Below are 21,719 nucleotides of genomic sequence, written 5' to 3'. Positions count from 1 at the left end.
TTGTAAACTTAAATTTGTAAAGGACTACTTTCCCACATCTGATAAAGGAGAGGCTTTTTATGAAAAATAAGATCTGATATCACTGTGTGTGCAGAAAAAATAAAACTAAATTAAAGAAACACTTTCCAAATGATAGCTTAAATCAGAAAAATTTGCCTACAATTGAGAATTATATAATTGGACCAAAAGAAAACAATGAATAATTGTTAGTTGCCAAGTACCTAGACAGTTCTGAAAGAAGTGGGACCTACTTATAGCACTGGGAGGTTGTTACATGATTTAAGATGAGATAATCTGATAGATTTTTCACCTATAAAATTTTTATTCTTACATCTGCATTCTCTACACCTATCATTGGATTTACCAAAATATTTATTTGGGTTTATACATACATCTTCATAAGTGCCACATCCTATACTAAGTGCTACATATGTTTTTACTCATCTTAAAAACAATCCTGGGTGATAGGTACTGTAACTGTCCCCATTTCAAATGAAGAAACTGAGGCACAGAAGTAAAGTAACTTATCCAAGATCACACAGCTGCAGGATAGGACTTAATCATATCTGCAGATATCTTTTTATTAAAAAGACATGATTTTATGATGTACTTATTCTCTTTTTTATTTTTATTTAAGCATAAATGATGAAAGTTGCCTGTGAAGCATAAGAATCCCTGATTGTGAAAGTGCCCCACAAGCATCGTTAACTATAAAGTAAGGAAAAGTATGAAAGAACCATCTGGTTGAGTCTAAAGTTGGAAGATCACCATATCCACCAGAAGACCCAGGATGGATCTGCACCAAAGCACCACCATCACTTTCCTAGAGAAATGGTGTTTGGATGAGTCACTGTCTGGCTGCAGAAGACATTATCATGTCAAGAAAAAACTGAAGTTAATTCGAATCTTAGGCCTTTTCATGGGTCTGGTAGCCATTAGCACTGTCTCATTTTCAATCAGTGCCTTTTCTGAGACAGACACACAGAGCACAGGAGAGGCCAGTGTTGTAAGTGGCCCTAGGGTAGCACAGGGTTACCGTCAGAGAACTCTCTTAGATTTAAATGACAAGATTCAGGATTATACTCCACAGCCACCTATTCCTAAGGAAGGTGAGTCTGAGAATAGTACAGATCATGCCCAAGGAGACTACCCGAAAGACATCTTTTCCCTTGAGGAGAGAAGAAAAGGTGCAATCATTCTGCATGTCATTGGAATGATCTACATGTTCATAGCCTTAGCCATTGTCTGTGATGAGTTCTTCGTTCCTTCTTTGACTGTCATCACTGAAAAACTGGGCATCTCTGATGATGTGGCTGGAGCCACCTTTATGGCTGCAGGGGGGTCAGCCCCAGAACTTTTCACATCTCTCATAGGGGTATTTATTGCTCACAGCAACGTTGGCATAGGCACAATTGTAGGTTCAGCAGTATTCAACATCCTCTTTGTTATTGGCATGTGTGCTCTGTTTTCTAGAGAAATCTTAAACCTGACATGGTGGCCGCTCTTTCGAGATGTGTCTTTCTACATTGTTGACTTGATCATGCTGATCATATTTTTCCTGGATAATGTCATCATGTGGTGGGAAAGCTTGCTTCTCTTAACAGCTTATTTTTGCTATGTGGTTTTCATGAAATTCAACGTCCAAGTAGAAAAATGGGTGAAGCAAATGATAAACCGCAATAAGGTCGTCAAGGTGACAGCACCAGAAGCCCAAGCAAAGGTTGGTGGTGGTGGTTTTTTATTTAATGCTTTTCTTGACTACAGTTCTGAATTATTATGTTTTTGATATCTGCAACTTTTTTGATGTGATGGTGTTTGGGGTTCTTATGGATAGCAGATTGATTCTGCAGTTCTGTGATAGCTAGACTAACATAGCAGTGGAAAAAATAATTTTAGGGTATTCTTGCAGATGTTTACTAAGTTGCCCAGCTACTTGCTTCAGAGTAAAACACTTGTAAATATAGGTTACATAAGCCTCCCAGAGCCGATTCAGCAGTTATTTGTCTCTTATTTTCTGAAAGTGGGCATAATGATTTTGTGAACAATTTAATTTTCACAGAAAAACGCGTATGTGCCTAGAAAGTTGCAAGGCCTTTTCTTTTTTAATGAACACATGACAAAAACCAAGAAAGAACCATCTCTTTAGAGACGTCTGAGGAAGAAAGTTTGTGTCACCATAGCTGTACCTTCCAGTCAGCAGCCTAGCCCAGCAGGGCTTGTCATTATTGTTGTCATGGCTGTTTTTCTTGATTGACACAATCATGCCTTAGATCACTTGACCAGGAACTGATCAGTATCCATTGTAAAGAGAGTCATTGGCCAGCCCCACCATCTGCCTCTGCATCACAATGACCCATTTTGCACACCATAATAAACATGACTTCACTAGTTTTAGAGTAGAATTTGAGGGAGTTTTAATAACAATAGTGGCCATCCTACCACTTAGGTGGGTGGAAAGCATGTTGGTAAAGAGCTTAGAAGTAATTCCTGCAAACACGTAAATTTTTTAAGTAGTGGACAAGTGGCATCAATAAAATTGTGTGTGGTATTGTAATTTCAGTTCTGATTTATATCCCAGCAGTGGAATGTCATCTCTGAATGTGATTTTAAACAGAAAGTCAAAATACATACATAGACTTTTCATGCCAGCATCTGCGAAAATTCTCATGTATGCAAAAAACAGATGTTTCAGCAGGGGGTGAGAGATTTTGTCCAAAAAGAAAAATGATATTAATTTAGTTAAATTTACATAATTCTTTTATAGCCAATTTTGATGACCATCATTTTCATTGCAGCCATGAAATGGAAGCAAAGTGCAGGAAAAAAGACTAGTAATATTTCTACTTGTACTACATTTTTTTCTAACATTTCTCTCATATGCTTGTTTGTTAGAAACTATAGTAAAACCAAAAAATCATTTAGCAAAATATGTGGCAAACAAGCATTCAAATGTGACAACTGAGTACATCTCCTTCAGGGCATAAGATAGGACCATCATTGGAAGTTCTCCCCTACTCTAACTTAGCAGCCGAAAAGATGATCCCTCAAGTGCTCTCCTCAAGTCTGTTTGGGTGGTTTACATTGATAATCTTCAGTTTATTCCAATTAAAGTACTGAACGATTGTCAAGGAAATGCATATTTTTTAGAGACAAGGAAATGATTCAATGTCTTATACATTTCTTGGGCAGATCAATGGCAAAAAGTCTGTTTGAGAACTCAGTACTTTCTTGTTTTCTTACACCCTAGTGGAACTTCATTAACTTAGACGGAGAGTTGGCTGAACGTTATATTGGCAACATTTATGAAAAATGAACCTGCAGAGCAATACAATGGTGTATGTAGGATTGCGGGAGGATTTTGTATTCTGATTTTAGTGGGGTGGGAGATGGTTTCATGCATTTTAAAAATAGCTTTCCCAATACAGGTTTATAAACTATATTTAGTCAATTATAAACCATTCATTAAAGTAGCCCTGGAAGGATCTTTACCTACTCAATTAGGTGACTATTGTATCGTTTTTATGATTATTTTAAAGTGAGAAATTCAGGTTGTCATCCCTTAACACTTGTTATTTATATCCATAATTTTGTGCTATACTTAATATTGTGTGTTCTAAAATTTGGAATTTCTACATTTACTTAATTTAAAAAGAAGCAGATTATATTCATAACTATTTATGTTTCTGATTCTCCCCAAAATGTGTTCATTGTATTGTTTTCCATTTAGCACCAAATAGCTTTAACTGATTCCATTTAGTCATTAATGTTTCTTTTGACATTCGATAACTAATGGAAGTAGAGATTTTTTTCTAAACGAAGCTATGTCTTAATTTGTACTTCTCAAAAAAATGCCAGAGCGCAGTCACACGTTTTTAAGTGGAACGTGCATAAGGATGTGTGATTTCCTTTAGGAAATTTCACCTTGCCAATTTCACTTTTGAATTATTACTGGAATTTTTTTCAGTAATTACAGCCTTTATCATATGCCTGATTTCAGAAACTCAGGGAGGTTTGCTCCCCAAGCAATGAACATAAGGTGTCATCTCCGAATGTGATTTTAATGTAATTAAAATCTTTTGGGATGAATCCTTGAGTGTGGTCATCTAGTCCCCTGGGCTGCAGAGTTGAATTCTGACTGTGTAGCTTACCTTTCTTACAGAAATTAATGCTTCTGACATCACCAAAACATTTAGGAAAAAAAGACTTTAAGTCAAATGCGGCCTTCGATGGAGTTTCATAGAGAGAAATGTGCTGTACAAGAATTTAGGAAGCAAAATACTCAGCATGTTTTCATGCAAAGCCACTTCATTGTCCTATTTGCAAAATTATGGGGCATGGGAGTTTGGGAAGGTAGAGGAAACACGTTTTAGATATTCTTATACAAATCATCAAATGGTTCTTGCTAAAAAGTCAACTCTGCTGGGCTCTAGGCAGTGAATATCTTTGAAACTACTTGCTTCATAGACAAATAGAAAATCTTAATTTGGTTCCATTGTTGATGATGTACATCATAGGGTAACTGTGAAGCATGGAAAAATGTGAACTGGCATTTTTTTTTCATAGTTAAAGCAACAGTTTCTCATCTCATTTAATTTCTCTACCTTGTGTGTGGTTCTTATTTTTATTATTGTTATTTCTTTTAGTGATGCTACTACCCTTTTTGAAAAGTTGTATACTGTCATGATGCAGTGACGAGACCCTGGGGCTTTTACTCAAAAAGGAAAGAGTTTTTAGCCTGGTTGTGTAATAAGCCCAGTGATTTCAGAGAAGTCATTTTAACTCTCTGAGCCTCAGTTTCCTAACTGGAAAATGAGAATAATGATACCTACTTCATAAGATTGGTAAAATTATTAAATGAAGAAATGAATGTTAAGCATCTAGCGTGATCCTTGGAAAATGTGGGTTGTTTTCAATAAATGTTAATGCCTTCCTTTTATGTTTCCTTCTTAAATGAAAAATGAATTGGAATAAATTATTTTAGATTCAAGAGTTATAAAACATTCTTTGAAGACTGAATTTGCTCCAGTGAATCCTCGAGTTAAGCAGGCCGTTTTACCCCTTAGGGTTATATAATATTTGCTGTATTATAATATTCATAAGCTCTAGTTCACATACAGTGAATATAAATGGGCCAAACATTAACTCCAAGGAAACTTCAAAATGTCTTTATTTTGTCCTGGAATTTTATTATTTAGAATTTTACTTAAAGTGAGTATAGCTCATTGGTTGGGACTTAGCAATATCTGTGCTGAGCAGAGACTTTTGCTTTCGGGGTATTTTTGTTTATAGATGCTTGGGGCTCTCTTCTTAAAACGTTTCTATAGTTGGTTAGGAATAAGTTTGAATCCTGCAGGATGTGAAGCAGTTAAGTTTCAGGTCATTCGGCTCATTTTGCTGTGCTCCTGGCCTGGCTGCTGGGGGCTGTTGATCTGTTATGGTGCTAGGCTGTCATTGGCCTAGAAAGCAGCTGTCCATGGTATTTAACTTCGTCTTAGACTTGGCACTGTAATCTGACAGCAAATTGGCCTGGTTCTAATGAAGGGCACGATCTAAATAAAGATGCTTAAAGCTGGATAGTTGGAGGGCCGGACTACTTAGTAATTTAGGTGTGCTTTGCTTTATTCAGTTTGTGTGTTTCTGAAAAGCTGTGAATGATTTTAGCAATTCAAACTGTGATTAATGGTCTTTGGAAACTCAGGATTAAAACAAAATTATAAATATTCTTCATAAAACGAAGTATTTCTTGTAAAGTACTAAGCCATAAATAATTGTATAAGTATACATGTGTTGCCCCAACTTTGCTTAAGACACAGAATTTATTAATTAGTAAAATTAATATACAAGCTTCAAAGTAGGTAAGATGGTCCTTATATTAAATAAAAAGATGTATTACTTGATAGATTTGGAAACTAATTCTCTGTCTCTCTTTAAAAAAGTTTAGGCATTAAAATTCTTAACTGACTGTGAAAGTAGTATGTTTATCTAGGGATATAGCTTGGTGATATTTTCCTTATTTTGTTTCCCTCTACTTATCCTAAAAGTAAACCCATCAGTTACTGCTTGTGATTCAGGGAGCGAACAAGGCATTTTGAGAGACCCCAAAGGGCCCAGTGGATTTTGATACACACAGTTCAAATTGCCCTTGGCTATTTCCCTTGCTATTCTGGTTTCCCCTGGCAACAGATGACCTAAACTTTGTGAAGCCTAGAGAACTGGAGTCCCCATATGTCTCCCTTCCACCTTCCCTTTCTATTCCTCTCTTTGTCCTTCTTTTCCTCTCCTCTTCCCTTCTTTTCATTTGTCCCCCTCCCCTCTTTTTTGGTAGAAGTAGATAATTTGCATCTTAACTTTAGCAAAGAGTGGGATCGTATGTTAAGCTGCTGTATGGCTACTGGGGACACAAGTACATCCACAGTGTGGATTTGACAGGTTTAGTTTTTCCATTCTTTTATTTTCAACCTTTTGTTTTAGATAAGTCTCTAGTAACCAGAATATACATGCACTTTATTTAATTCAGTTTCACAAGCATTATCTTTTAACTGGAAAGTTTAGTTTGTTTATATCGACTGTGATTACTGTAACATTTGGATTCTGTTTCATCATGTTATTGTTTACTTTCTATTTGTTTTGGCCTTTCTGTTTCTTTTAGAATTTTTTCTTGCCTGTTTTTGAATTTTTTTCTAAATCTGTTTTTCCCTTTAATAGTTTGGAATGTATACACTCTATTTCTATTATCTTGATGCTTGCCTTAGAAATTTTAACCTGTGTGGCCGGGCACGGTGGCTCACGCCTATAAGCCCAGCACTTTGGGAGGCCGAGGCAGGTGGATCACAAGGTCAGGAGTTCAAAACCAGCGTGGCCAAGATGGTGAAACCCCCGTCTCTACTAAAAATACAAAAATTAGCTGGACGCAGTGGCAGGCACCTGTAATCCCAGCTACTCAGGAGGCTGAGGCAGAAGAATTGCTTGAACCCAGGCTTCAGAGGTTGCGGTGAGCCAAGATCGTGCCACTGCACTCCAGCCTGGGCGACAAAGTGAGACTCCATCTCAACCAAAAAAAAAAAAAAGAAAAAAGAAAAAGAAAGAAAGAAAGAAATTTTAACCTGTGTATTTAACTTAACATAGTATAAAGTTAATTAAGATGTTTATGCTCCAGCTAAACAACCTAAGTACCTTAGAAAATTACTCAGTCACCACTTCACCCATTGTATATAATTTGAAGTCCAGAATTTAAGTTCTATTTTGATGTGTTTTTGTTTGTTTGTTTGTTTTTTGAGACGGAGTCTCTGTCGCCCAGGCTGGAGTGCAGTGGTGCCATCTGGGATCACTGCAAGCTCCGCCTCCCGGGTTGGCGCCATTCTCCTGCCCCAGCCTCCCGAGTAGCTGGGACTACAGGCGCCCGCCACCACGCCCAGCTAATTTTTCTGTATATTTTAGTAGAGACGGGGTTTCACCGTGTTAGCCAGGATGGTCTGGATCTCCTGACCTTGTGATCCGCCCACCTCGGCCTCCCGAAGTGCTCAGATTACAGGCGTGAGCCACCGCGCCTGCCTACCTTGATGTTTTTTGTAAACAGCTTTATTGAGGTTTAATTTTTTAAGCCTCATAAATTAGACATTGTCATTTTACCGTCACTGTTTTTAGATTTATCCACATATGTACTGGTTTTTCCCCTCCTCATTCCTTCTTGTATGTCAAACCTTTTATCTACAGGTTTTTCCTCTACTCCTTATGTACATTCATAATGTTTCTTAATCTGTTAATAGTAAATGCACCTGATTTTTATCTACTTAGAGTTGTATTTCACTTTTGTTCTTGAAATATAGGACAAAAGTAGTGAGTAGAAAATTATTTTCTCATCCCACTTTGATAATAATATTCCACTGTCCCTCAATTCCATTTTGCCATTGAAAGACTACCATCCATGTAAACATTGCTCCTTTATAAGAAATTTCTCTTTTTTCATTGACTACTTTTAAGGTTTTTGCTTTGAGTATTTGGCATTTTCCTTAAGATATGTCACGTGTGATTTTCTCATTTAGGTATCCCCTATTTGTGACTCACTAGGTTTCTTGATTTTGAGGATTAGTGCTTTCCAGCAATTTTGCCTCTACCCCAATCTTCCTATAGTCTGCCTTCTAGAATTTCAGTTAGACATATCTTATACTATCTTATCTTCCATGTCTTTTCACTGTTCATGGTTTTCTGTCTGTGATCCTCATTCTTGTCATTTCTTCATATCTATCTTCTAGCTTCTCATTTTCTCTTTAATTTTGTCTAATCTGCTCTAAAGCTCATCTGTTGAGTTTCTAATTTTAGTTATGTTATTCATTTCTACAAGTCTTATGTGGCTCTCTTTCAAATCTATTAGGTTGCTTTTCATTGTTTCTAATTTCATCATACTTTTAATGCCTCTTTAATTCCTCTAAACATGTTAAGTGTATTTATTTTATATTTCATTGTTGATAAATTTTGTGGCAATATCCTTGTGGGTCTAGTTTTGTTGTTTTATTGATTCTTAACTATGAAAGTTTTTTAAACTTTGAGCACATGTTTCTTGGAACTTTTCCTGTGGGACTCCACTGAGGCCTGGGTTTTAAGTGCATTCCTCCAGAGAGGATTGCTGTCCTGTCAAAGGTCTGGGAGTACTACCAACTGGGGCCATTCTAAGCTACATGTTTGACTTTTTTTTTTTTTTTTTTTTTTTTTTTTGCTACCCAGGTAGTGTGAATTCAGACTGCAAACCCATATGAGTGAGCCTGTGCTTAAAAATTCTTAAGGGAGATTCATCTTTCTTCCCCTTGTTCAACTTTCAGCAGCACTAAAAACCAAGACTCAAATAGACACATCCTACCATCTCCCTTTGCGAGGTAGTTTTTCTTTTTTCTTATTTGCTTACTCAAAGTGTCAACCCTTCAGGAGTCTCAGCTTACAGATACAGAAGGTCTCTGAACTCTCTTCCCCCTATCAGGCCTCATGTTTGTACTTTAGGTTTTGTAAAAACCTAGTCTTTAGGCGGCCAGGGAATGGCAAATACCTTGAAGGCAAAGCAACACAGACATTTCTAGACTTGTATTTAGTCAGTGTTCTGGGTTCTAAGAATCCCTTATTCCTCACTGAATAAAATAGATATTTAAAAAATATATTTAAAGTGTAATATTCCCACATTTTAGGGAGTACTATATTAAGAAGGGTTTGTTATTCTATTGCCAGAAATATATGCTTCAGACTATAGATTTCTCAAAAGATAATGCATACAACAAGTGACACTGTTAGGGAATTTTGATGGCATTTTTTCAATGTTTAATACAGCCTGAGCATCATAGTAAAGTTTCTCATCAAAATAATAAATCCTAGAAACAGCAAGTTTTAGTCATTCAAATCTGAGGGGCAATTCTAACATGAAGTTATATGAGGCCATTTCAAATTTTAGGTTTGCCTTTTAATATATTTATCAAATACTAATGTATTCATTGTACAAGAGTATAAAAACACATCAAAATATAAAAAAGAAAATTTTGACAGTTTATATTCTCTCCATTGCATCATTCAAAGATGACTATGCACATTTTTGTATATAGTGTTCTTCTGAACTTCTCATACATACATATACACATGCATATGTACCTAGACATATATATACACACCTATATATTTAAATAAATAGGAACATATTGGACATGCAAAATTTTAAATTTACCATATTGAATATATACAGTTTTAAGATTTTTTTTAAGAATTTGGTCTATTATGGAGCCTTTTCCCTGTCATTAAATGTTTTTCTAAATGCTATTTACTGTTTAGTATTATCATAATACAGAAAGCCTTTTATGTTGCCATTTGTTGTAATATTTCACTATTATAAAAAATACTACAACAGATAGCTTTACACATGAATTTCTGATTTCATAGAAGCAGAATTTCTGGGTCAGGGCTTATTAGCTTTTTAAAGTTTCTGCCACATTGCTACATACTGGGTAGTGTTGAATATTATAATTTTTAGTGTTTTCCAGTTTCATAGATGAAACATAGCATTTTAATTTTTTTAAATGTGCATTGCTTTATTTGGGAGTCTGAGCTTTGAAACATATGTTTATGAAGAATGACATTTTTCTTTTATAGATTGCCAGTTTCCTGTGTCCTTTGTGGCAATTTTAAAGCTAGCTGTGATGACTCACACAAAGATCTCTTACAAATATATGCTGAGAATCACTAACTTTAGCTCTCCTTTCTCTCCCCATTTCCACACCTAAATGAAGCCAGGAAGTTTTTGCAGGTTTTGTTTTTGTTTTCATTTTAACGGGAGAATTATTCTGAAGAGGAGTCCTCATGACCAAAGAGTTGGGAAATAAAGTTTTCAGGGACTGGGATGGGCTCCTCGGCCATTTAACTTTGGGGGATTCTCTACCTCCAAGAAACCCTATTGAAACATCTGGAATGTGGGAGATTCGCCCTCAGTGACCTAACAGATTTTTGGCTGGTCATTTCTATCCTCAGGAGCTGTAATATTTACAATGTGGAATATTCTAACCAGGCCAAAGCAGCAATCTAATACATTCACCCTAAACAGAAGATCAGAGTCTAGCCATACCCATGTCACCCAACTCTTTTTCTTAACTGACTTACATGTAGTAGTTTCTCTCAAATGATTTAATTGACTTGACCAAGCAATAATTTTAGCTTAAGCATGCTGTGGGAGGTAGCTTTTCCATACAGATGGGAGAACAACGTGCATGGGAGAAAGTCATTTAAAGTTCACTGTAGGACACTAGACCACCTCAGCACTGGTGGCTTCTGGTGAGGAAAACTATCCCTGGCAGCTGCATGTGTGTCCCTGGACTGCTGCTCTCTGTAGGTCTCTCCAAAGTCAAGAGAAGAGAGGGATCTGAAAAGTAGGCAGTGCTTAATACCAGGTACTTACTACATCAACACTCTGAAATAAATATTATCACCTCCATCTGCAGATCAGGAATCTGAGGATTGGGAAACACAAATGATTGCCTAAGGTTCAAATTTAGTGATATTTAAACTGCATTTGAACTTGAGCCTGTCTGATTTCAAAGTGCAAGCTAGTTCTCTTGTACCTTAGAGCTTCTCACTGGGCAGTTAAGAATACAGACGAGGCAGGCCTCCAAACTAGATTCACTTTTCACAATGGGAGCTGTCAAATCAGTAACTTTCAAATGTTTTTGACCATGACCCATGTAAATATATTTTACCTCTCAACTCAATATGTATGTGCACATGCATGCACACATACATATGTGCATATTTACATATCCATATAAAGATAAAATCTAAGTATAAGGCATTTTTATGTTTCTTAAATTTTTCATTCTATTAAAAATACTGGTTTCAACTTTCTAAAATAATTTCATGGACCACCAAAGGGCTGTGGCCTTAGTTATGTTAAGAATGTTTTTTTTCCTTCTTTCTTTCAGCAGGGCTGCCCTGCAAAGCTTTACTAGTTGTGTACTCTACAAGGGCTTCTGTTTGATCAAGGTGACAAACAGGAGAAGGAAGCCAGACATCACTCTACTGAATGAGTGGAATGCACTGGTGTGGGACTGTGGCTGCCTAGAGGAAGGGGTGCCTTTTCTTAATTCCACAAAGGTGTCTTTTGGCCTGGTGGTGGCCTTGCTTCTTACCCTCGACTTTTCCTTTTAATAATTAATTTAGCATTTCAGAGCCATTGATCTAAAAGGACCATTAAATACATGTAAATCCATGCTAATCTTCATGACTGGTACTCTTTCAGCCATTTAGACCTAGATCCACACGTCATCATTACTTCCTCCGCAAGCACACACACCATCTATGTCCATTTGGCTAACTCTGACGATTGCAGATTTCTGCAGAATCCTGAGGCCAACACCCAGCAAACCGTATATTGCTCTCTGGCTCTGAGATAGAACGATTGCAGAGTAAAAAAGGCATAGATCACAGCGTGATATGCTTGCTGAGCCTCCAGTCATTCTTGATTCCCAGTGAGCTTGTCATCAGGTGGAAAAGAAGTGTGGGTGAAGCAGAGAGGTTATGAAATCAGAGAAAAGCAGAATCTAGACAAGAAGCTGCACTGAGATTAGGTGGGTTTCGTTTTTATGAAGGATTGGATTTGTAAACCAAATGATGCAGACATTGTTCTTGTATGGGTTAAAACTGGTGGTTTTGGAAAGGATCTGGGCACCAGGCCATATTTAATGTCATGTTCACAGTTTTAAAGGGTGCAGTCACAATTTTGCATCAGCAGGACTAAGCCTGGAAAGAAGTCCCTTTCGTCTCAGACACTGGCTGCATAACCCTGGGCCAGGCACTTTGCCCCAAGCATCTTCTCTTTGGAAATGAAAGGGCTAGTTTACCTCCAAGATCCTGCCAGCTCTGATAACTCTGTACTTCTCTGTTAATGGGAAAGAAACAAGTGTACTTGCTTGTATTTATGGGTTGGCCAACAGAAGAGATAGTTAGGTCGTGAATCGCTGAACTTCCTTCCTTCAGAGTGCCTTTCCAATTAAGAAACCCAATTAAAGAGGATTGCTTCCTTTGCAGGAGTAATGAGGGGCTTCTTTACCCATCTATAGGACCTTCTTGGAAAGGGCCAGATGAGTTTCTGCTTCTCTGTAAGTAACTTTCTCTTTTACTGCTTGATGGATGTTGAGTTACACAAGCAGGGTGCAGGTAGAAATACAGGTTTCACCCTCAGCTAAAACCTGAAGCACCGTTTTCCCCACTTATAACCTGTCATCTGTTGTTCTAGCAACTTACGTAGGCTGAGGTGGTTTTCTTTTTCCCAACCACCTGATAGCAATCAAATATATATTGAACCACTTATTTCAGGCCTGTGGTAGGCATTGAATATTGGTGTATTCCAGGAACCTCTTAATTTTCTGAGATGGCTGATGACGGCTAAAGCTTAACACAATGAAATTATTATTTAGACCTAGGACAGATATTATTTTGGATAGACCTTCCTAGCTGTGTGATCTTGGATACATTACTTAACCTCTCTGGGCTTATGTTTACTTATCCATAAATGTTTAAAGTACTAGAATTTCCCTCATAAGGAGGGTATGAATTTTTGATGAGATTAAACAGGAAAAGTGTTTAGCAGAGTCCAGTTTCTGCACCCCTCCTCCCCAACTCACCAAAGATACTCTAATCTTGGTCTCTTTTGCTCTGAGTCCTTTCTCTGTGCTAGAAGCCTATTCTTCAGTCCTATGTTTCCCTGCAGAGTGTTTTCCTACTGCCATTTCAGGGCCTCGCCTACTTCCTAAGCTTCATTTCCTAGACCTTCCTCTTGATGTCTCCCTTGCAGCCATATGAATCTGCAGTTCCCCAACTAATCCCTAACTAATAGTCAAATCCTCAGTGTTTGGACTTGACCCTGCTTTCTTTTTATTCTTGCAGAGGATTAAGAGAGAAATAGTTTCCTATCTCTGAAACTAAACCTTGCTCAACCATGAAATTTTCTTGAGCCCTCCTCTTGCCACCCTATAAATGTGTTCACTCTTGTGTGTATCATCAATATTTAATCTTAGCTATTCATGCACCCATCTAGCCATAGCTGTGCCTGATGTTGGTTTGCCAGCATCTGTGTTTTCTGTCTTGGATTGAATCACTCCCCTTGACTCAGTAACTAACTGGTCTCATTTGCAGTATTTGGTGCCTAGCTTGGTGTCATAGGTAGAAGGTCAAAGGGCACTTAACGCTTCCAGAAGTTGATAATGGTGATGATGAGTGTTCGTGATAAAAAGTCTGAGCCTGAATCAGTCATAAAATATAGTGTTTTTGTATTAAACTCGAGCAACAAATGACTAATTTCCTACTTACGAAAGAGGAATCATTAGAAACCCTCCTGTCCCCTCAGGTTGCAAGTGTGGGCGTCAGGTTAGGTAAGGCATTTCAATTCTAAAAGCCAGTTTATTCCAGCTGTGGCCCAAAATAGTTCTCTTCGCCTTCTAGCATTGTATAATGTTTCTCTATTGATTTTTTAATAACAGCTTTTCTGAGATGTAATTCATTTACCATACAGTTCACCCTAGTTGTATAATTCAGTGTTTTTTAGCATATACATTCAGAGTCATACAGCCATCACCACTATCTAATTTTAGAACATTTTAATCACCAAAAAGAAACCCTGTACCCACTGATAGTCTCTCCCAATTCCTCCCTCTGCCCAGCCCCCAGTAGCCACTAATCTACTTTGTCAGTATAGATTTGCCTATTCTGGACATTTCACATAAATGAATTCTTATAATATGTGGCTTTTTGCACTGGCTGCTTTCATTTAGCATAATGTTTTTAAGGTTCGCCCATGTTGTAGCCTTTTTATGACCAAATAGTATTGCACTATATAGGTATACCACATTTTATTTATTTATTCATCAGTTGGTGAATAAATTTAGATTGTTTTCACATTTTGGGTATTGTTTTCACATTTTGGGTATTATAAATAATGCTGAAACGAACATTTACTTACAAGTGTTTGTGTGAATACATGTTTTTAGTTCTCTTTGGCATATGCTTATGAGTAGAATTGCTAGGTCATGTGCTATCTCTGTGTTTAATATTTTGAGGAACTGCCAACTGTTTTCCAAAGTCCCTGGACCATATTGCTTTCCTGTGTGTATGAGAGTTCCGATTTCTCCACATCTTTGCTGACATTTGTTATTATCTGTCTTTTTCATTATACCCATCTTTGTGATTGTGAAGTGATACCTCATGATTTTGATTTGCATTTTCCTGATAAATGATAACATTGGGCTTATTGGCCATTTGTATAACTTCTTTGGAGAAGTATCTACTCAAGTCCTTTTTCCATTTTTAAATTGGGCTATTTGCCTTACTATTGAGTTTCAGAGTTCCTTATGTATTCTGGTTACAAGCCCCTTATCAGATATATGATTTGCAAATATTTTCTTCCATTCTGTGAGCTTTTAAGAAATGTGCTCCACAGATAAGGCAGCTCCTAGCCTGGGAACCCCTACCAAGCTGTTCTGTATTGTTTTCTAAGCACATTGTTATCTAGAGTGATTTGAGACCCTTGAATCAACCCTAAAGCCCTTTCTTCCTTAGAGCTGGTCCTTGGAAAAGATTGTTCCCCTGAAGCTAAGAACTGGAGGAGGATTCAGGGGTTGTTTGGGGCTCAGAACTTCCTGATTTTAGAGAACCTGGGAATGCAAAGCTACTTGAACATTGGACCCAGGATGCCTGTTATCTGGTTGCCGCATCATCCTTCTTTGCCTTCTCCTGATTCTTCTCTGCCTTATCTAAAAGACTTTCTTGTCATAAAATCTTCCCTACTTCTTGCCCAGAAGCCCTACTAGCAAAGCAGTTAGGCCACAGGCCTTTGCTCCCATATGTGAACTTTGCCTGTTTTGCTGTCTGTACCTGGGCCCTTAGCTTTATACATCTTGCTTATGGACCAAACTTGCCCATCCACCTTCCATCCCCCAATACATGTAACCCCTCCCATTCCATGCCCTAGGAACATTTGCATCCATCTTGAACAGCACTTTGTAATTGTATGAAGCTCTATATATATAGTAAAAAATAACAATAGCAGTAATGATCTACTCTGTGCTTGTCTAGCATGGACAGTAATTGCACAAACCTGATTAATGTGCACATTCCGAGGGCAAAGAGAACTTAACCACATGATCATGCTTTATACAAAAATGCACAATTGGTTCAAAGCTCCAGTGGTTTCCAAGGGGCTCAGGAAACATCCTCCCTCTCGCTTCTAGCTTGTGTCAGCTACACAGTAACTGGTGGAATGGTAGATGGAGTTTTGTGGCCCTGACGTATTATAAGAGGCTGATTTATTTAAATAGCATTCAGATGAGCAGCCAGGCTGCTCTTTTGATGCTTACTATGAAGGGCCATTACAAATCTACTATTTTCTGCTGCCTTTTATTTTAAGTCCAATTAAGTGGATAGCCACAAATAGCTCTGACCTTGAAAGTCTAAGTGAAGGTGAGATGGGAGAACAGGCTTAGGAAACATATGTTTTGGCGTGTTAATGCTCTGCAAGTCACACACACTTAAGGAAAATAAATAGAACAGGACAAGATAGTGTTGTGCTTTAGGAGGAAGAATTTAAACGCCCTGGGAAATAACACCACATGCTTCACTGGTGCAGAATCATAAACTGGGCTAAAAATTAATCCAACTCTATCTCCACTGGGAGACAAGCCCCAAGTAAGTGTTACTGCCAGTTATGCTCATTGCATAATTACCTTGGATTGGCGTCTCTGCCACATGCCACTACTGAATGATGCTTCCTTCTCTCAGCAGCCCCAATACATGCTTTCGGTATTTATCTTTAAGAAAACATTGCTTAGAATACCATCTCAGTCCAGTTTCTTGCAAATGTGAATCACAGGATGAATCTTCCAGAGTTGAATAGCTTGTTTAAAAAATATTATCAGCAAGGGCCTCTTAATGAAATTATTGAAGTCTTAGAGTTGGGTTTGGGTTACAGAAATTTAAAGAGCTGTTTTTTACCATCTTAAAAAATAATATTAAGTATTTTTAATGTGCTATGAGTTGCTCTTCTCTATCTTTGACCTTGTCAGTCCTGGGAAATAAATACCTTTCTGAGGATCTTACTGACTCACTGAATGATCGATATTAAGTTTTAGTTTCTATAAACCTATCTCAAAATATTTTTATGTGCTACTATCTCACTACATGCTCCAATATTTTATAGGTTACATATGCATTTATCTGTTTCCAGTTCTCTCCATCAGGAAGTGGGAGCAGATGGCCTTTCTCTTGCCTTGTGCGATAGTATGATAATTAGTAAGGTAATAGGAATGGATCACTCTCTGAGCCCATGCTAGAACAAAACTGCAGACATGAAGAGACAGTGACAAGTAGAGTAAAATGATTTCAAGCACATTTTTAGTGTAAAGTTCAAATAGTCTTTATAGAAAGGATTGCTCTAATGTGACCTGAAAAAAAAAGCATATGTATTAATCTTGAGAGATTTATAAAGCACTTTCTGGCAAACTATATTTGGGTATGATTTTAATCCCATAAATGTCCATTAATCCAGAAGTATCTTACCTAGATGTCCAGAACAGAACCAAGATCCAAAACCAAGAGAACTTTTGAACAGCCAAATAGATGCCAGAAGATCAATGCTCTAAATTCCAGGCACTTAGTCATACAGCAACTTCTTGAGACTCCATTAAAGTCTGCTGACTTTGGTCATATACAGAAATCAGGTAAGTTAGGCTTCCTGGCTCATAAAGAAATTAGAAGCAGCGAATGCAGTCTACATGGGATGATACAGACTGCATTTGCTGCTTCTAACTTCTTGATGAGCCAGGAAACCTAACTTACTTTATTTAGGTAAGTAAGTTACCTAAAGTAACTAAAGTAAGTGCACAGTGTGCACAGTGCCTGCTACTGACCTATTTAGTGTCTTTAAGCAGATTTTAAAAGGCTCCCTGCTCTGAGCAGGCCAAATAGAACAGGTAACCCCCCACAGACACAAGTGTAGACAGACCTATAGGTATAGGGCGTGTTGAGCAAAAGGCATTTTGTGCAAAAAGAAAGGTGCCATCTTTTCTGGGTGGACAGATGCTGTGCCCACCAGGACTCATGGCTTGGAGTGTGGAACATGGGCTCTGAGCCCCACTCAGTCATGCATCTCTGAGCAGTGCACAAATGCACAGTGTAGGATGCAGCCCTGCAGATTACATTCATAACACAGTCAGTGGCAGTAAGCATCGGAAGAACTATAAGAACGTAGAAAAACATATTTGTCTGGGGTCAGTAAGTGTAGGGTCAAAGCACAACACTTCACCTCATGGCATCTGCAGGCATGAGAGTAATATAGTAATTAATGTTGATAATACCCAAAGAAATACCGACAAAGTCTGACTCATGTTCACTGTGACTCGTGTTAGAGACAGTGGAACTGTTGAGACAGGCTGTAGGGTCAAGTGTGTGAGCAGAGTGACCCACATGTTCAGGCACTGGTGCCATGAATCAGATGGGTAACAGTGGTGGCCTGGCCCGGGTGGTGGCAGCAGAGACAGTGAAAGTGATCAAATGCTGGACATATCTTGAAGGTAGAGCTAACGACATTTGCTGATGGGTTTGATGCGGGTATGATAAAAAGAGAAATCAAGGGTGACACTGAGATTTTTTGGCCTGTGTAACTATAAGAATGGAATTGCTCTTAATGGAAAAGGGAAAGACTTCAGGAGGAGTGAGTTTCAAGTAGAAGAGAGAGGAGTTCAATTTTGGGTTTAAGGTGGTTAACTTGGACACTGAAATGGAGATGCTGAGTAGGAAGTTGGGTATGAGTCTAAAATTCAGACTAGAAATAGAAGTTCAGACATCATAAGAATATAGATAATGTGTAAAGCCATGGGATGGAATAAAATCACCCAGGAATGAGTGTAGCAGGGAAGAACTCAAAGGCCTAAGTCCTGAGATTCATAGCATTGAAACATGAGGAAAACAAGGAGAAACCAGCAAGGGAACCTGGGAGGTGGCAGCTACTGAGGAAGGAAGAAACCTGGAGATGAGGAAGCCAGATGAAGAAAGCATAGTAGTCCCTCCTTATACACAGTTTCAGTTACCCACAGTCAACCACAGTCTGAAAATGTTAAATGGAAAATTCCTGAAATAAACAATTCATGAGTTTAAGTTGAGTGCTGCCATTCCAGGTGGCATGATGAAATTTTGTGCTGTCCCACTCAGAATGTGAATCATCCCATTGTCCAGGGTATCCATGCTGTAGATGCTACCCACCCATTGGTCACTTAGTACCCATCTCAGTTATCAAAGAAACAAAATATAGAGAGGGTTAAGTACTATTTGAGGTTTCATGCATCCACTGGGGGTCTTGGGACATATCCTCCTCTGATAAGGGGAGGCTACTATACTCAAAGAAAAGAAACTGGTGACCAAGTAGGATGAGGACAGAGAATTGAACATTGGAGTTAGCAATGAAGAGGTCATTGGTGACTTGGTAAGAGAAGCTTTGGTGGAGTACTTGGGTGAAAACCTGGTCAAATGGGTTCAAGAAGTGAGAGAATGTGAATTAGAGGTATTTGTAAGGGAGGATGAACAAATGGGAGTGGAAGCTGAAAGAAAAATATAGAGTTGCTATGGTTTAAATGTTTGTCTCCTCCAAAACTCATGTTGAAACTTAATTCCCAAAGTGGCAGTATTGAGAGGTGGGGCCTTTAAGAGGTGGTTGGGTCTTGAGGGCCATGTGTTCATGAATCCATTAATTTACCCATGGATTAATGGGTTATTGTGGGAATGGAACTGATGGCTTTATAAGAAGAAGAAGAAAGACCTGAGCTAGCATACTTAGCCCATTCACCATGTGATGCCCTGTGCTGCCTCAGGACTCTGCAGACAGTCCTCACCAACAAGAAGGCTCTTAGCAGGTGCAACCCCTAGACCTTGGACTTTGCAGCCTCCTTCTTTCCCTTTATAAATCACCCAGTTTCAAGTATTCTTTTATAACCAACAGAAAATGAACTAAAACAAAGGTCAAGTGATTTTTCTTTTTAAAAGTAAAAGATTTTATAGATCAATTCCTGGACAAGTTGGCTGAATAGGAACAGCTCTGGTCTGCAGTTCCCAATGAGACCAACACAGAAGGTGGGTGATTTCTGTATTTCCAACTGAGGTACCCAGTTCACCTCACTGGGACTGGTTAGACAGTGCATGCAGCCCACAGAGGGCAAGCAGAAGCAGGGTGGGGCACTGCCTCACCCAGGAAGCACAGGGGATTGGAGAACTCTATCCCTTACCCAAGGGAAGCCATGAGGGACTGTGCTGTGAAGGATGGTGCTATCTGGCCCAGATACTACCCTTTTCCCATGGTCTTCACAACCCACAGACCAGGAGATTCCCTCGGGTGCTTACACCACAAGGGCCCTGGGTTTCAAGCACAAAATTGTACGGCCGTAGCCATTGAGCTAGCTGCAGTTTTTTTTGTTTTTGTTTTTGTTTTTTGTTTTTTTAAACCCAGTGGTGCCTGGAATGCCAGTGAGACAAAACTGTTCACTCCCCTGGAAAGGGGGCTAAAGCCAGGGAGCCAAGTGGTCTAGCTAAGCAGATCCTACACCCATGGAACCCAGCAAGCTAAGATCCACTGGCTTGAAATTCTCGCTGCCAGCACAGCAGTCTGAAGTCGACCTGGGATGCTTGAGCTTGATGCAGGGAGGGGCGTCTGTCAAGACTAAGGCTTCAGTAGGTGATTTTCCCCTCACAGTGGAAACAAAGTCACTGGGAAGTTCAGACTGGGTGGAGCCCACCACAGCACTGCAAAGCCGCTGTAGCCGGACTGCCTCTCTAGATTCCTCTTCTCTGGGCAGGGCATCACTGAAAGAAAGGCAGCAGCCTCAGTCAGGGTCTTATAGATAAAACTCCAATCTCCCTGGGACAGAGCACCTGGGGGAATGGGCGGCTGTGGGCACAGCTTCAGCAGTCTTAAACGTTCCTGCCTGCCAGCTCCAAAGAAAGCAGCGGATCTCCCAGCACAGTGCTTGAGCTCTGCTAAGGGACAGACTGCCTCCTGAAGTGGGTCGCTGACCCCCATGCCTCCTGAAGGGGAGACAGCTCCCACCAGGGGTCAACAGACACCTCATACAGGAGAACTCTGGCTGGCATTTGGCAGGTGCCCCTCTGGGATAAAGCTTCCAGAAGAAGGAGCAGGCAGCAATCTTTGCTGTTCTGCAGGCTCTACTGCTGATACCCAGGCAAACAGGGTCTGGAGTGGACCTGCAGAAAACACCAGCAGACCTGCAGAAGAGAGGCCTGACTGTTAGAAGGAAAACTAATGAACAGAAAGCAATAGCATCGACATTAATAAAAAGGATGACCAGGCAAAATCTCCATCTGAAGGTCACCAACAGCAAAGACCAAAGGTAGATAAATCCACGAATTTTTAGCAAGTAGGCTAAAAATTCCATAAACCAGAATGCCTCTGCTCATCCAAAGGATCACAACTCCTCGCCAGCAAGGGAACAAAACTGAACAGAGAATGAGTTTGACGAATTGACAGAAGTAAGCTTCAGAAGGTGGGTAATAACAAACTCCTCCAAGCTAAAGGCGCATAATCTAACCCAATGCAAGGAAGCTAAGAACCTTGATAAAAGGTTAGAGGAATTGCTAACTAGAATAACCAGTTTAGAGAAGAACATAAATGACCTGATGGAGCTGAAAAACACAGCACAAGAGCTTTGTGAAGCATACACAAGTATCAATAGCCAAATTGGTCAAGTGGAAGAAAGGATATCAGAGATTGAAGATCAACTTAATGAAATAAAGCATGAAGACAAAATTAGAGAAAAAAGAATGAAAAGGCCTCCAACAAATATGGGACTATGTGAAAAAACCAAACCTACATTTGATTGGTGTACCAGAAAGTGATGTGGAGAATGGAACCAAGTTGGAAAACACACTTCAGGATATTATCCAGGAGAACGTCCCAACCTAGCAAGACAGGCCAACATTCAAATTCAGGAAACACTGAGAATACCACAGATACTCCTCGAGAAGAGCAACCCCAAAATATATAATTGTCAGACACACCAAGGTTGAAATGAAGGGAAAAAGGGCAGCCAGAGAGAAAGGTTGGGTTACCCACAAAGGGAAGCCATCAGACTAACAGCAGTTCACTCTGCAGAAACCCTACAAGCCAGAAGAGAGTGGGGGCCAATATTCAACATTCTTAAAGAAAA

The 21,719-nt window shown here is 39.0% G+C and overlaps 1 protein-coding gene across 1 annotated transcript in view; it reads left to right on the top strand.

The window, feature by feature from the left end:
• SLC24A2 (solute carrier family 24 (sodium/potassium/calcium exchanger), member 2) overlaps nucleotides 1-21,719 on the top strand; it is a 289,987-nt gene that overhangs the window by 1,142 nt on the left and 267,126 nt on the right. Inside the window, exon 2 of the mRNA XM_011992665.1 lies at nucleotides 638-1,720. Coding sequence (XP_011848055.1) covers nucleotides 791-1,720 — 930 coding nt within the window. The 5' untranslated portion in view covers nucleotides 638-790. The remainder of the gene's footprint in view (nucleotides 1-637; nucleotides 1,721-21,719) is intronic.

The sequence above is a fragment of the Mandrillus leucophaeus genome, unplaced genomic scaffold (assembly GCF_000951045.1).
Source record: "Mandrillus leucophaeus isolate KB7577 unplaced genomic scaffold, Mleu.le_1.0 Scaffold415, whole genome shotgun sequence".
NCBI lineage: Eukaryota > Metazoa > Chordata > Mammalia > Primates > Cercopithecidae > Mandrillus > Mandrillus leucophaeus.
The sequence above is the reverse complement of the archived record's forward strand: the minus strand, read 5'-3'. Positions and strand labels throughout refer to the sequence as shown.